Genomic DNA, 13,389 nt, shown 5'->3' with positions numbered 1-13,389 from the left:
CCTCCTGCTTCCAGCTGTGAGCCTCCAAAGAGATAGCACAGACCCAGCAGGGAGCGAGGCAGAGTTCAGGCCTCCTTATCAGCTCTCCAGTGGAATGGGTGGGAGTGAAAAAGGCCAAGGGTGGCTGCGAAGGGCCTGGCAAGCAAGGACAAAGGAGCAGAAATGGCAGGCCCCCAAAATGTGAGCAAGGCCCTGCTTCCTAGTAAAGAGGATAAAACAGACTCTTCGTTTGGCCCCAGCAGCTGCAGTAAAAACAGAGATCCATGTCACTAGCTTGTCCAAAACACTGACCCCCAGAGCATGACAGCCATTGTTTGTCAAGGGCTCCCTGTGTCTTATGCTAAACAGTTTGTAAGAATTACCTTAGTAATCTTCATAGCAGCTGAGTTAAGATGGATATTACCGTCATATGTACCACCACCACTACCACACACACTCACACTCACACCGGTTGACAAAAGGTCTCAAAGTCACACGTCAGCAAGTCTCAGTGCAAAGTCTTAAGCTCAAGCCTTGGACCTCTGTACCTGACCTCAGTCTGTGTCTCCAACCCCAGGACACCCCAGAGATGAGAGGGAGAACTGACCTGCCCTGAGCCCCATAAAGCGAAAGCACTGCGTGGTTTCTGAGTTTGGCCATAGATTAGAATCTCTTTAAGAAAGGAAATGAGAGGAAGAGAAGAGAAGGAAGAAGGAGAGGAGGAAGGAAGGAGGAAAAAGAGGAAGGGGAGGGAAGGAGAAAGGGAAAAAAGGAAGCAACATATGAAGGAAAGAAGGGAGGAAGGGAAGGAGGCGAGGAAGGGCCCTGCACCCCAGCCCAGACCAACTAAATCAAAGCCCTGAGGGAGAGGCCCAGCTGCTACATTCTTTGACTATTGCCAGATGAGTCTGAAGGTTACGGTGGATTGTGGAGCTGTCTTTCTCCCACCTCCCTGTCTAGGCTCCACTTTCTCTCCTCCACCAAGGAGAACAGGAGAGCCATTCTTTACCTAGAAGGTAGGAGATGAATAAAGAAAGAGAAAACAAGATAAAAAGCTGGAATTGGGAGAAATGCTTCCTAAAATCTCAAACATACAACTTGATGTTAAAAAAAAAAAGAAAAGGTTGTAATGATTACTCTTCATTGTCATCTTGACTGGATTAGAGATCACCTGGGAGTCCCATCTCTGGGAATGTCTCTAAGGGTTTAACTGAGTGAGAAAAACCTGCCCTGAGTATGGATGGCATCTGTCTTAGTTACTTTTCTATTGTTGTGATAAGACACCATGATCAACTCAGAAGAGTTTATTTGAGGCTTACAGTTTCTGATCATTAGAGTCCATGACTATCATGGCAAGGAACATGGAGGCAGGCAGGCAGGCATGATGCTGGAGCAATAGCTAAGAGACATGACTATCAGGCAGAGAGAGATAGAAAGTTGCTGGGAATAAGATGGCTGTTGAAACTTCAAAGCCCACTCTAGTGACACATCTCCTCAAACAAGGCCACACCTCCCAATCCTTCTCAAGCAGTTCCATCAACTGGAGACCAATTCTTCAACTAAATCAGCTCATGGAAGCCATTCTCACTCAAACCACCACAGTACCATCCCATGGGCTGGGGCTCTAAACAGAATAGGAAAGAAGAAAGCAAGCTGAGCACCAGAATTATTCTGTCTGCTTCCCTAACAGAGGATATAACAAGTTCTCCTGGTCCTATGCCTTCCTCACCATAATGGTTTATACCCTCAAACCATTATCCAAATAAAACCTTCAGTTGTTTCTGTCAGATATTCTATCATAGAAACAGGAGAAGTGATATGGAATTCCTGGTACTTATAATCTACAGACATCTCTCTGGTGTACTGTTCTCATGCTGGGGATGGAGGGTGAGAAGAGGACTTACCATAACCAGAGGCCACTTGCTCACCCCCAGGAGCATCTCCCGCGTCTTAGTTAGGTTTACTATAGCTGTGATGAAACACCATGACAAAGGCAGCTTGAGGAGGAAAGGGCTTATTTGGCTTGTTTCCACATCACTGTTGATCACTGGAGGAAGTCAGGACAGGAACTCAAGCAGGGCAGGAACCTGGAGGCAGGAGCTGATGCAGAGGCCATGGAGGGGTGCTGCTTACTGGCATGCTCCTCATGGCTTGCTCAGCCTGCTTTCTTATAGAACCCAGGACCACCAGCCCAGAAATGATAGCACCCACAACAGGCTGGGTTCTCCCCGATCAATCATTAATTATCAGAAGGCCCTACAGGCTTGCCTACAGCTGGTTTTAGGGAAGCATTTTCTTAATTGAGTTTCCCTCCTCTCAGATGACTTTAGCTTGTGTCAAATTGATACAGTAAGCCAAATCCTAGAAGTGGAGTTTCTGGCTCACACACAATCAATCACACACAGTGGGGTGAGCCCAGCGCTAAGCCACCATCTCTGGGGTCTATGGGGACACTTACTCTGCCTATGAATAATGTTCAAATGAGCCTTTTGGAAGAGATCCCAACAGGCTGAGGCCTAATTATCACGCTATCTTCTCTTGGTTTGCAAGCAATAACCTGTAGTCCAGGCTGGCCTGAAGCTTCAATCCACTCCACTTGATTTGGGGTTCCCAAGATCTGTCAGAACCACGCAGCCCTTTCTCAATAGCACTGTGTCAGGGGTGTAGGCTGCAGAGACCTTGACTCCCCCAAGAAATAGATTAGACTGTGAAATCATGAAGAAAAATAGAACAGAGAAAAGAATTGACAGTTCTTTTCAACACATCAAACCAGAGAACCCTAGGGACTGGAAGCTTTGGGTTTGAGGTAGGTGCAAGAGAAAGAAAGTAGCATTGGGCTCATCCTTTTTGTTTTATTTTAATATTCTCTTTCTCTCCTCCACCCACTGTGTGTGTGTGTGTGTGTGTGTGTGTGTGTGTGTGTGTGTGTGTGTAAGCCCTCCATCTTATTCCATGAAGCAGGGGTTTTTCAATCAAACTCAGAGCCTTCCAGCATGACTAGTCTGCTAGCCAGTTTGTTCTGGTGATCCCGCCTTTGCCTTCTGAGCCTGGCATCACCACACCACAGAGAAAGTGCTCCAACCACTGCACAATCCTCCCAACTCTGTCAGCTTTCATTTTCTGCCTTCAAAATTCCCCATCGGCCTCTAAGTCCCTGCATTCTTACAAGTCCAAAGAATCTTGGAACAGTCTCATCTCTCCTTGGATCCTGACAAGCAGAAAATACAGGTCTCCCCACACATACAAAAAAGCTTGCTCAGACAATAAGCAAATATGGTTAATTAAATTGTACAAAACTTTAGAAAGATTTACAAATCAGCCTCTTCGGGTGTCTCTGCACAACATCTTTTGCAAGTCTTTCTCCTGGCCCAGACTCAGGTGGCTTCCGGGAAGCTCTGCTGGGGTCACCATCAGGTGACCAGCAACTCACACTGGCTCTGGAAGGACCCAAAGTCACACTTAAGCCGTCTATTAAAAGCCAAGCCCCGCCCTGACTTGCAATCACCTACCGAGCATGGGAGGGGCTGGCCAACATCCAGCTGGCACCCAGCTTCCCTGGCTTAGGGCCAGGCTCCCCTGGAGAGGATCAGAATAGCCTAGAACTCACATCAAACCGGAGGCCAGATGATGGATGATACTGGGGGATTCCATTGGGTAGGCAGATATGCTGCCTTGAGCTTGGGCCTCAGGACCTCACCATCTGGACCTGTCCCTATATGGTGCTATGTCCGAGTCCTTGGCCAACAATGAAATGTCACCCCTTCAGCCTTCACTACATCAGAGCTGCCTGGCTGTGTGTTCAAGGCAGTGATCCGAGCTACTAAATCCTAGTCATAGCATTGCCAACCTGTTGCTGGTTAAGGAAAGCCAAAAGTACCAGAAAGGGGGGGTGGGGGTGGGGGGTGTCCAGAAGCCAGTCAGGACACCGCTCACTGGCTTTTCCTTAAAGACCAATGCGTTTCTCTCCTTTCTCACAACCTGGCCCACACTGAGCCCAGCAATCCTATGATTCACCCCATCTGTAGCAGCCTGTGCTAATTCGCATCATCCATGTGACAGCCGAGCATTGTACAGCATGCACACTCCACCACGCGTTCCTTCCACGCTGTCTTAAACATGGAACATCATCCAGTCCTTGTCAGAACTAGCCAGATGGGCAGCTTCTCGCTAAGGCACTGAGTGGCGCATTTGTCAGGTTCTTCCTGCCTTGTGACGAGCTGGGCAGACCCCCCCTAGAAAGTCCCATGGGACGAACAGATTTTTAGCTCAGGATGCTGCAGGGCTGCGGCAGGATGAGCTGAAAGACATATGATGCAATGACTTCCAGTCAAACCAATGACAGACAGACCATATCCGAGGCTGTGAGATGCAGGAGGCTCTTCCAGCTGCCCACAGATGTGGGGCGGGGCCGTATTCCTGCAATATGTGCATCTACGCGGTCCTCTCCTTTCCTAGCTATTTGTCACTATCCCATCTAAAATGAGGTTTACTGTTGTCCTTTTTCATAAACCTATCTACTGGAAAATTCTCTGTGGCTGAAAAAAAATGTATAAGATAAGAAAACCTTAGAAAAATAAGCAGTTCTTTTATTTCTACTTCAAAATATACTATATACATTGGGGACTCTAAGGGGGAAAGTGGGCCATGAGGTGACTCCATCATAAAAATAAAATAAGGTAAAAAATAATAATTGTCCATTTCAGACTCATCTCTAATCCAGCTGCTGGGGGCAGGTGCTTCCCGTCACCGCGCTGTCAGGGGTCATCCCTCCACCGGCCACCTTGTCGTTGCCCCCCAGACATTCAGAGTCTAAAAGTGCCTGGAGTGTCTTGAGGACTTGCTGGGGTTGATTAGCAGCAAAGTCTTGCAGGCGAGACCCCATTTGCTCCTGGAGGCTCCTGGCCAGCCTGCACACCACTGTGCGGACATTCCCTCCGCGCCCAGGCAGCACACCGTTGCCAGTCATTTTGTTCAGGAAGTACCAGAGGACAGGAAGGATGTGCCGCTCCACAGCCTGAGGCTTTCTGGGGTACACTGAGGCCACCAGCACTGTCACAAAGAAAAGAGGAGGGGTCATTTGAGCTGCACACTCTTTCTTCCCACGTCTCTCTCCAGCATCACCGATTCTGTGTTCCAAAGGACAGGCACCCCAGCAGGGCTGATTTCCCACCCAGGCACTGTGCGCAATTGAGCCTCATGACATTCACAGGCCCATTAAAATGTTTCAATTTATTTTTAACACCAGAAGAGAAATATTGCTTTGTATTCATAACATAAAGTATAATTTTATTTTTTAATGAAAGAACCACAAAGTCAATGCAAATGAGGTAAGTCCATGATGATCATAACGTGTTCCCTTGGCCCCAGTGAGGGCGATGTGGTAGGTTACGATCCCATCTCTGCTGTGTGAACTTGAGAAAGACACACCACCTCTCTGAGCCTTTTTATGTTTGTAAAGTAAAGATCACAGGCCTAAGCTTCGCTCTCAAGATCGTTGGAGACCCCATAACAAATGGCAGGTATCTGAACAAAGCCGATGACAAACAGGAGGCAAGCTTAGCGTTGCATAAATCCACCTCACCACCTGTGAGAGTCATACCAGCACAGAGAGATGCTACACTAGCCATGTGTGACCCGGTAGGAATGAGGTTATCCTAGAGACACACTTGTAACCTTCTCTTCCACTATCCAACTACAGAGACAATGGTCCCTAGGAAACTGGGATTTCCCCCAGGGACCTTGTGCTGACAGGAGGAAGAGAAGGGAGACTTCTGGCAGCCAGAGGAGAAACTCTTCTCCCTGGCCCTTGCCAAAGCATCTTGCAGTAAGACTGGAGACAATGATGCTGAGCATGAATATGCTTGGCCTGGGACAATGTGGCTGTGTCTATCTATGTCTCTTCCAACCTAAACTCCGGTCAGGACCCCAAAGATGGCCTGGGGAAGGCTATTGGACCTCTTTGCTGCTCCTCCCAGGATGGCCACAGTAAGTAAAAGTCCTTCCTCTATTTGTCCCTATCGCTTGTTCTTTAGTTGGCCTCTTGAGGGTGGGTAGCAGAAACCAGCTTGTTAGGGGGGACCAGGGTCCTGACTCTGGCTCTTAACAACTCCAGTATCAGGGAAAAAAGCTGAGACTCTCCAAAGAACAGCTATAGAGGAACAAGATCCACACCCAGCATCGGACGTGGAGCCTCACGGGCAAGCAGCAGTCTGTGAGGGTGAACGCCTGTGCAAGCCATCAGCCTCCAAGTAGAAGAACCGCCTGAACCTGCTTATCTCAGAGCCCAACCTGCTAAGTCCAAGACTACTCTGTCACCAAGGTAGGTACCAGAGCTGCAGCCAACATCAAAGCCTCCCCAGCCCTTTGTGGAGAAGTCATCGTGGCCTGAGACACCTCGCTCTGGCATTCTGGTCAAGCGCTGGTGAAGATAGTACTTCACTGATTTATAGGGACAAGAACCTAGAAGGTTCCAGAAGGCTATGTGGACCTAGCCATATCTGAAAAACTATTTCATTCCAAGACTTGGAACTTCAAGGCTCCAGTTCAAGCTGAAAGGATGGATGTGAGCCATTGTTCAGAGGAGGAAAACAAGTCTCAGGCCAAGGACTTTTCCCTCATAAAGGCCTCACTGGAGACAGAACACTTTGCCTTGACTCCAAAGCCTGTGCCTGCACTGCCCTCCAAACTTTGAGGAGTTCCACGGTTCAGGTGCTCCTCTTTTGTCCTCTCGTCAGCTTATCATCTCCGAACCCTGAGGGCGTTCCTCTGAGTCCTGGCACAGAGGGGAACCAGATGACCTGCATGCCCCCCTCGGTGAGACTCCCCACAGCATCTTCATGGCTGGGACTACCCCAAGGCTATATCGGGGTAGTTCAGTAGCCAAGAAGGCAGAGGAGTGGTCCAGTAGCCTTGAGGAGGAAAGGCAAGGGAGACAGGAAAGAAGCAGCTACATACATTTAACAGCTAAAATGTGCCCTGATCTCTGTGGGATCTCACACAACAAAAGTGAGGGTACAAAAAGTGTACTTGCACACGCTGTGCTTGTGGCCGTATTATTCTCACAAGGGCGTGAAAGTGGGAGCAGCCCAGTATCCATCGTCATGGAGGGGTAACAGTCCAGGGGTGTATATACAATAGTCTATCTTTCTACCTTAAATTGAAAATTCTGGAGGTTAAAAAAAAGTTTAGTCAGTAAAGTGTTTGCTGAGGCACAAGGGCCTGAGTTTGGTACCCAAAACTCACATTTAAAAACAAACAAACAAATAAACAGATAAATACTTTTTTTTAAAGCTAGGCATAGGTATATACTAATGCAGCTATAATCCCAGCAGTGGGTAAGTAAAGACAAGAGAAGTAAAGACTGTCTGGTCAGCCAGTCTAGCCAAATTGATGAGCTCCAGGTGCAGTGAGAGACTCTGTCACAAAAAATAAGATGGAGGAGGCTGGAAGGATGGTTCAGTGGATTACAGCACTTGTTGCTCTACAGAGGACCGAGGTTCAGTTCCTAGCACCCACCTGGCAACTTACAACTACATGTAACCCCCGTTCCAGGGGATTCAATGACTCTACTGATCTGCCAGGGTTCCTGCTTACATGACACACAGACATACACTCATGAACACACACACACACACACACACACACACACACACACACACACACAAACACGCATAGAAGTAAATATGTACTTTGAAAAATAGAGATGACTGAGAAAGATCCCCTACGTCAATCTCTGGCCTTCATATGTACACATGGGCACACCCACCCATGCACAAACATATACACACAGACACATGCATGCACGCATACACACACACACACACACACACAAAAAAACACACACATGCAAACTCTAATGCCTGCTACAATATGGGTGAAACTTGAAGGTGTTATGCCAACTGAAATAAGCCAGTCTCCAGAAGATAAGCTGTGTAGGAGTCTACTTACATGAGGTGCCCACAGTAGTCAGACTCACAGACACAGGAAGCAGAGTGGTGGCTGCAGGGGCTGAGAGGAGCAGGGAGTTTGATGGCATGAGAGTTTGGGCTTGACAAGATGAAGAGAGGTGGATGGCAGTGATGGTTGGACAATATTAGGGATGCATTCAACACCAAAGAACCTCTTTAAATGGAGATAATAGTAAAATCAATGCTATGTGTATGTTAAAACAATTCTTAAAATGGGAGGCGGGGAGACAAAGTAAAAAAGAAAATGAGAGCAATCCCAAGAACCATTCCAACCTTAGCTCTTAACCCTAACTCTAACCTAGTCTGGGAACAAGACACTGGCTTACACTCATGGGGTTCACCAGCCTGTCCCCTATCCGATCCCCTTCTGTCCCATCATGGCTTGCCTACACACCCTCATGGACCTGACTCTCTGAGCAGTGAGGTGCACTTACTCTCTTGGCCTCCAGGGTGCAAGAACAAAACCTGCCCACCTCAGCTGCTGAGCCCACATGCCCTCACCAGCTCAGTGGCCTCAGAGCCACTGGGCCCAGGCCCAGGGATGTGGCAGTCATTTGGCTGGCGAGGGACAGAAGCCCTCTGGGAGCCACTGTGAGAGAGCAACCCCCTTAAGCTTCAGCTTAAAAGGCAGCTGGAGTGATTATGAAAGATTTACTCCTAGTGAGCCGTAAGTCCATGCCTGTGTCAGGGGCGTTTCTAGCCAAAGTCTACTTAGCAGAAGAGCTTGGAAGAAACTTGCTTCTAGGGCCTCTTGAAAAGAAATGAGGAATATTAACAGTAAGCCAATAATCTATGGTCAGACTCCTCGCTCACCTCTGGGCTCCCTAAGTTACTTAATGGATGTTGTGGTTAGTTGGGTGGTTACTTGGTTGATTGGTTGGTTGGTTGATGGATGGATTGGTGGTTTTTGTCAGGGTCTTTTATATCCCAGGCTGGTCTCAAACTCCCTATGTTACCAAAGATGCCCTTGAATTTTTGGTCCTACCTCCCAAGCACAGGGGTACAGGCTTATGTCACTATGTCCTGTTTATTCAGTGCTGATCATCAGACCCAGGGTTTCAAGCATGCTAGGCAAGCACTCTAACAACTGAGCCTTGTCCCTAGCAGTGCAAGGGATGTCATCTGGGACCTTGTACGTTGTAGTCAAGCACTCCACCACTGAGCCGCATCTCTGGTCTGCAAAACACTGATTTTTGGGCAGCAGAAAGGGGTTATGTCTGGTCTCCTGGGTGATCTTAGTTTCATGCCCCTATCCTCACCCTAAGGCATCCAGTCCTGATACTGAAGCCACCGCTGGTGCTGCCAGACCTCCTGCCACATCATTACAGAAGGCCTGGCACCTGGATGGGAGTTAAGGAGTCTCTGCGGGGACATAGGAAAAACTAAACCAGGAAATAGAGACAAGGTCAGGGGCAAGAGATGGGATGGGAAAGACAGAATTAGGAGGTAGCACCAAAATCCTTAATGGTGCTCGGTTGTCACAACCAGTCTGGGCATCCAAGACACATAGGGAGAGCTTGTTTTCAAAACAAACAAAGGGAGTCTATGTCTGGGTGACAGCTCTGTCAGTCAAGTACTCACCTTCTGGCCTAAATTCTATCCCGAGAGCCCTCATAGGGTGATTTCCATGAGAAATGCTCCCTCAGGCTTAGATCCTGAACACTAGGCCCCCACACACCAGGCTCAGATCCTGAGCACTTGGTCCCCAGGTGGCAGTGCTGTTGAGAGAGATGGTGCAGCCTTCTTGGATGAAGCACATCACTGGGGGGCAGGCTTTGAGAGTTCCTAGCCTCACCTGATCTCCTGCTCACTCCCTCTGCTCCAAGGTTACACGTTGGCTTCCAGTTCCAGCTGCCTCCCACCATGCCTCCCCTACCAAGAGGAACTCTTATTCCTCTGGAATTGAAAGCCAGAATGATACACTCTTTATTCCGTGTGCTGATTTGGGGCATGGGGATTTCATCACACTAACATTAAAATAACTAATACACCACATAAACAGACAGACAGACAGACAGACAGGTAACAGATGAGTGTGTACATAAATAAACAGGTATGGAGGCATGTGCTTTGTAACCCCAGCACTGAAGAATAAACTCTGGCCAGCCTAGCCTACTTAGCGAGTTTGAGGCTAATAGGAGACCCTCTCTCAAAAAAACCTACATGGATACCACCTAAGATATGGCAGACAAAGTAGTCCTTTGGCTTCTATCTGCATGTGTACACACACACACACACACACACACACACACACACACACACACACTTTTTTAAAAGGTACTCAGTGGGCTAGGGGAATCCAGATTTCTAAAGAGGAAGAAATACATTCTTAGAAACTATTTGGTTATATATACACATCCCTCACTTTCACCAGAAACAAAGATTGTCATCTGGTAATGTGGAGATTTTCACAGAAAAAGCAAACTATGAAAATTCTTAAATGGTCTTTGAGATCTAAGAAACTACAATACAGGAGAGAACAGTGATGGACAGCTGGGATGGGTGGGGTCAGAGGTGCTCACCTGAGAGGCGATCTGTGACATCCAGCACCGCTGGACCACTCAGGAAACGCACACGCCCGGCAAACGCTTGCAGGAGGCAAAGGTGGTCTGAAAGAGATGGAGATGTCTGTGACCATGGCATTGCCAGCCAAGCCAACACACCAGGCCCTCATAGGAAGCCACTCTACAGGGAGCTGAATGGATTCTTCCAAATCATAGTGGACTCAAGGTGTGTGTGTGTGTGTGTGTGTGTGTGTGTGTGTGTGTCTGTCTGTCTGTCTGTCTGTCTGTCTGTCTGTCTGCCTGTCTGTGTGTCTATGATGACTGTGTGTGTCTGTTTGTGGCTCTGTGTGTGTGTCTGTGTCTGCGTGTCTGTGTGTGTAAACATGTAGGTGTGGAGGTCAGAGAATAACCTCAGATGTTGTTCCTTGCCTTCCACTTTATTTGAAGCAAGGTCGCTCACTAGCCACTGCTGTAAATCAGGCTAGCAGGCCTAAAATCTCCCGGAACTCTCCTGGGAAAACAGACATGTGCATCCAGATGGATCTGGGGACTTGATCAGGTCCTTACACTTTCATGACAAGTAAGTATTTTACCCACTGGCCTATCATTCCAGCCAAGGACATTTTTTTTTTGAAAAAGCAAATAAACATAAGATATTGGAGGAAGAGGGGGCAGTCTAAAGCAGTTAGACGCCACCCAAACAGGCTGCAAAGTACTCTGTAGATCTGGTTCATATTGTCTGCCGTTTTCTAACTTGTGTTAAAGTGGGGTTGGGATTAAAAGGTGGCTGAATGGCTGGCAGATAGAAGACAGACACACAGTGTGATGCGAGCAATAGATGAAGGGAATGCATAACTGGGCATTTGGATATATTTGTAGCTTCATGATGAACCGAGGCACTGACCAATGGTCACACAGAGGCCGTTAAAGGGCTGGGGACAGCATTCAGAAGTCAAGCTTTCCTTAAAGCCTGAACTCGCACTCTGGTCACTAGGCACCCCATGCCAGGTAGTCACTTATTCCCACAGGGAGCACCAGCTGGTGATCCTTATGTTATGAACATGGAGCCCAGAACTAGGAAAAAGGGGTCGCCCACCCTCCAGGAGGTTCTTTGATTTAAATGTGAATCTCTCTCAGGGCGGGGGAAACTGGTCACGTAGTCAGAACCTGAACACCAAGGAAGGGTCGGTCAACATCCTTTGGTCTGTCCAAAGAAGGCAGAGATCACACCATTCTCCTGCTATCTATCTCCCAGCAGCTCCCAGCATGCCCAGCTCCCAGCATGCCCAGCTCCCAGCATGCCCAGCTCCCAGCATGCCTAGCCCCCAGCATGCCCAGCCCCCAGCATGCCCAGCCCCCAGCATGCCCAGCCCCCAGCATGCCCAGCTCCCAGCATGCCCAGCTCCCAGCATGCCCAGCTCCCAGCATGCCCAGCCCCCAGCATGCCCAGCTCCCAGTATTTTGCAACCACAACAGTCATGGAACAACTTAGTGGAAGGTAGGGCAGGTAGTGAAATGCCCATTTGAGGGTTGTGCCTATGGGGCTTGCCCACACCTGTCAGGAGCCACTCAGCCAGTGTGCCCTGGCGCCTTAGTTGATTTTCTGCTTCCAGAATTAAAAAAAAAAAACAAAAAAAAAAAGAATGAGCAATTTATAAACAATAAAACTTTATCTGGCCCAAGGTTTGGAAGCTGGAAAGTCCCAAAGCAGGTACTAGCCACCTGTATGTGAAAAAGATAGAGAGGAACCCACAGCTGTCCTTTACCTCACGATCCCACCTGAGATAACTGAGCCATCCCTCCAGCCAAGCATTCATCCACCCATCAGGGCAGAGCCCCAGCCTGAGCAGTTCCCAAAGGTCCTGCCACGCACCACTACCACAGACGCATTCCAATTTTTTTTTAAGATTCATTTATTTGTATGCGCATTGGTGTTTTGCCTGCATGTCCGTCTGTGAAGGTAGCAGATCCCCTGGAATTGGAGCTATCAACAGTTGTGAGCTGCCACGTGGGAACTGAACCCGGGTCCTTATGCACCAGCCAGTGCTCTTATCCACTAAGCCATCTCTCCAGGCTGGGGTTTTTTCAGTGTTAGTATGGTTTAAAGGGGGAGACCTTAAAGCAAAGCACCTGAGGCCCCAGAGCCTGGGCTTAATAAGTGCCTGGTCCAATGTAGCATGGCTAAAACAAAGCCTGGCTCCCTCCTTAGTCTTCTCCCACAGCCCAGCTCCTGGCCCTTGGCACAGTCCTCCAGAGTCATAAAGAAGTACCCTGGGAGTGTCCTTGAGAATGAACAACTGGCCAAGCACATCAACCAGACCACGGTCCTACGGCGGCCAGCATACAGCAGGTACTTCATAAATGCCTGCAGTGTACATACATGTCGTACACTTTTCCACTTCTCAATAGTTAACAAGCACGATTTTTTAAAAGATTTATTTATTATTTATACAGCATTCTGCCCACACATGTGCCTGCCCACCACAAGAAGGCATCAGATCTCATTACAGGTGGTTGTGAGCCACCATGTGGTTGCTGGGATTTGAACTCAGGACCTTCGGAAGAGTAGCCGGTGCTCTTAAACTTCTGAGCTATCTCTCCAGCCCACAGGCATGATTTTTATAGAAAAAAATTGTTGTTGTTTTTTTTAACTCTTAAGTAACCGGGGAGACCACAAAGTAGCACTGAAAACCGGTTGGCATTCATTTGTTTTCTCTTTGGATGTTTAGATAGGGGCTCACGTGTAGCCCGTGTGTTCACTGGTGTTAATCCTCCTGCCTCAGCCTCCCAAATGCTGGGATTACAGGTTTGTACCGCCACAATGTCTGTCCTGAGTAGAATTAAGTGAAAGAGCCCACATCAACATTGTATTCACTTGTGGCTTTTTACTAGGTAAACTTGGACAAATATGGGCACCTAACAGAAGGTAGAGATTTTGA

The 13,389-nt window shown here is 48.2% G+C and overlaps 1 protein-coding gene across 1 annotated transcript in view; it reads right to left on the bottom strand.

Annotated features, from left to right (window-relative positions):
* Positions 1 to 4,544: 4,544 nt before the first annotated feature.
* Positions 4,545 to 13,389, bottom strand: part of TOGARAM2 (TOG array regulator of axonemal microtubules 2) — a 64,771-nt gene continuing 55,926 nt past the window's right edge. Inside the window, exons 20-21 of the mRNA XM_084791527.1 lie at positions 10,469 to 10,555; positions 4,545 to 5,028 (exon numbers count right to left, since the gene is read on the bottom strand). Coding sequence (XP_084647653.1) covers positions 4,691 to 5,028; positions 10,469 to 10,555 — 425 coding nt within the window. The 3' untranslated portion in view covers positions 4,545 to 4,690. The remainder of the gene's footprint in view (positions 5,029 to 10,468; positions 10,556 to 13,389) is intronic.

Source organism: Acomys minous, assembly GCF_964271855.1.
Source record: "Acomys minous genome assembly, chromosome: 8".
In the NCBI taxonomy this organism is placed as follows: Eukaryota; Metazoa; Chordata; class Mammalia; order Rodentia; family Muridae; genus Acomys; species Acomys minous.
This window is presented reverse-complemented; position numbering and strand designations above follow the sequence as displayed.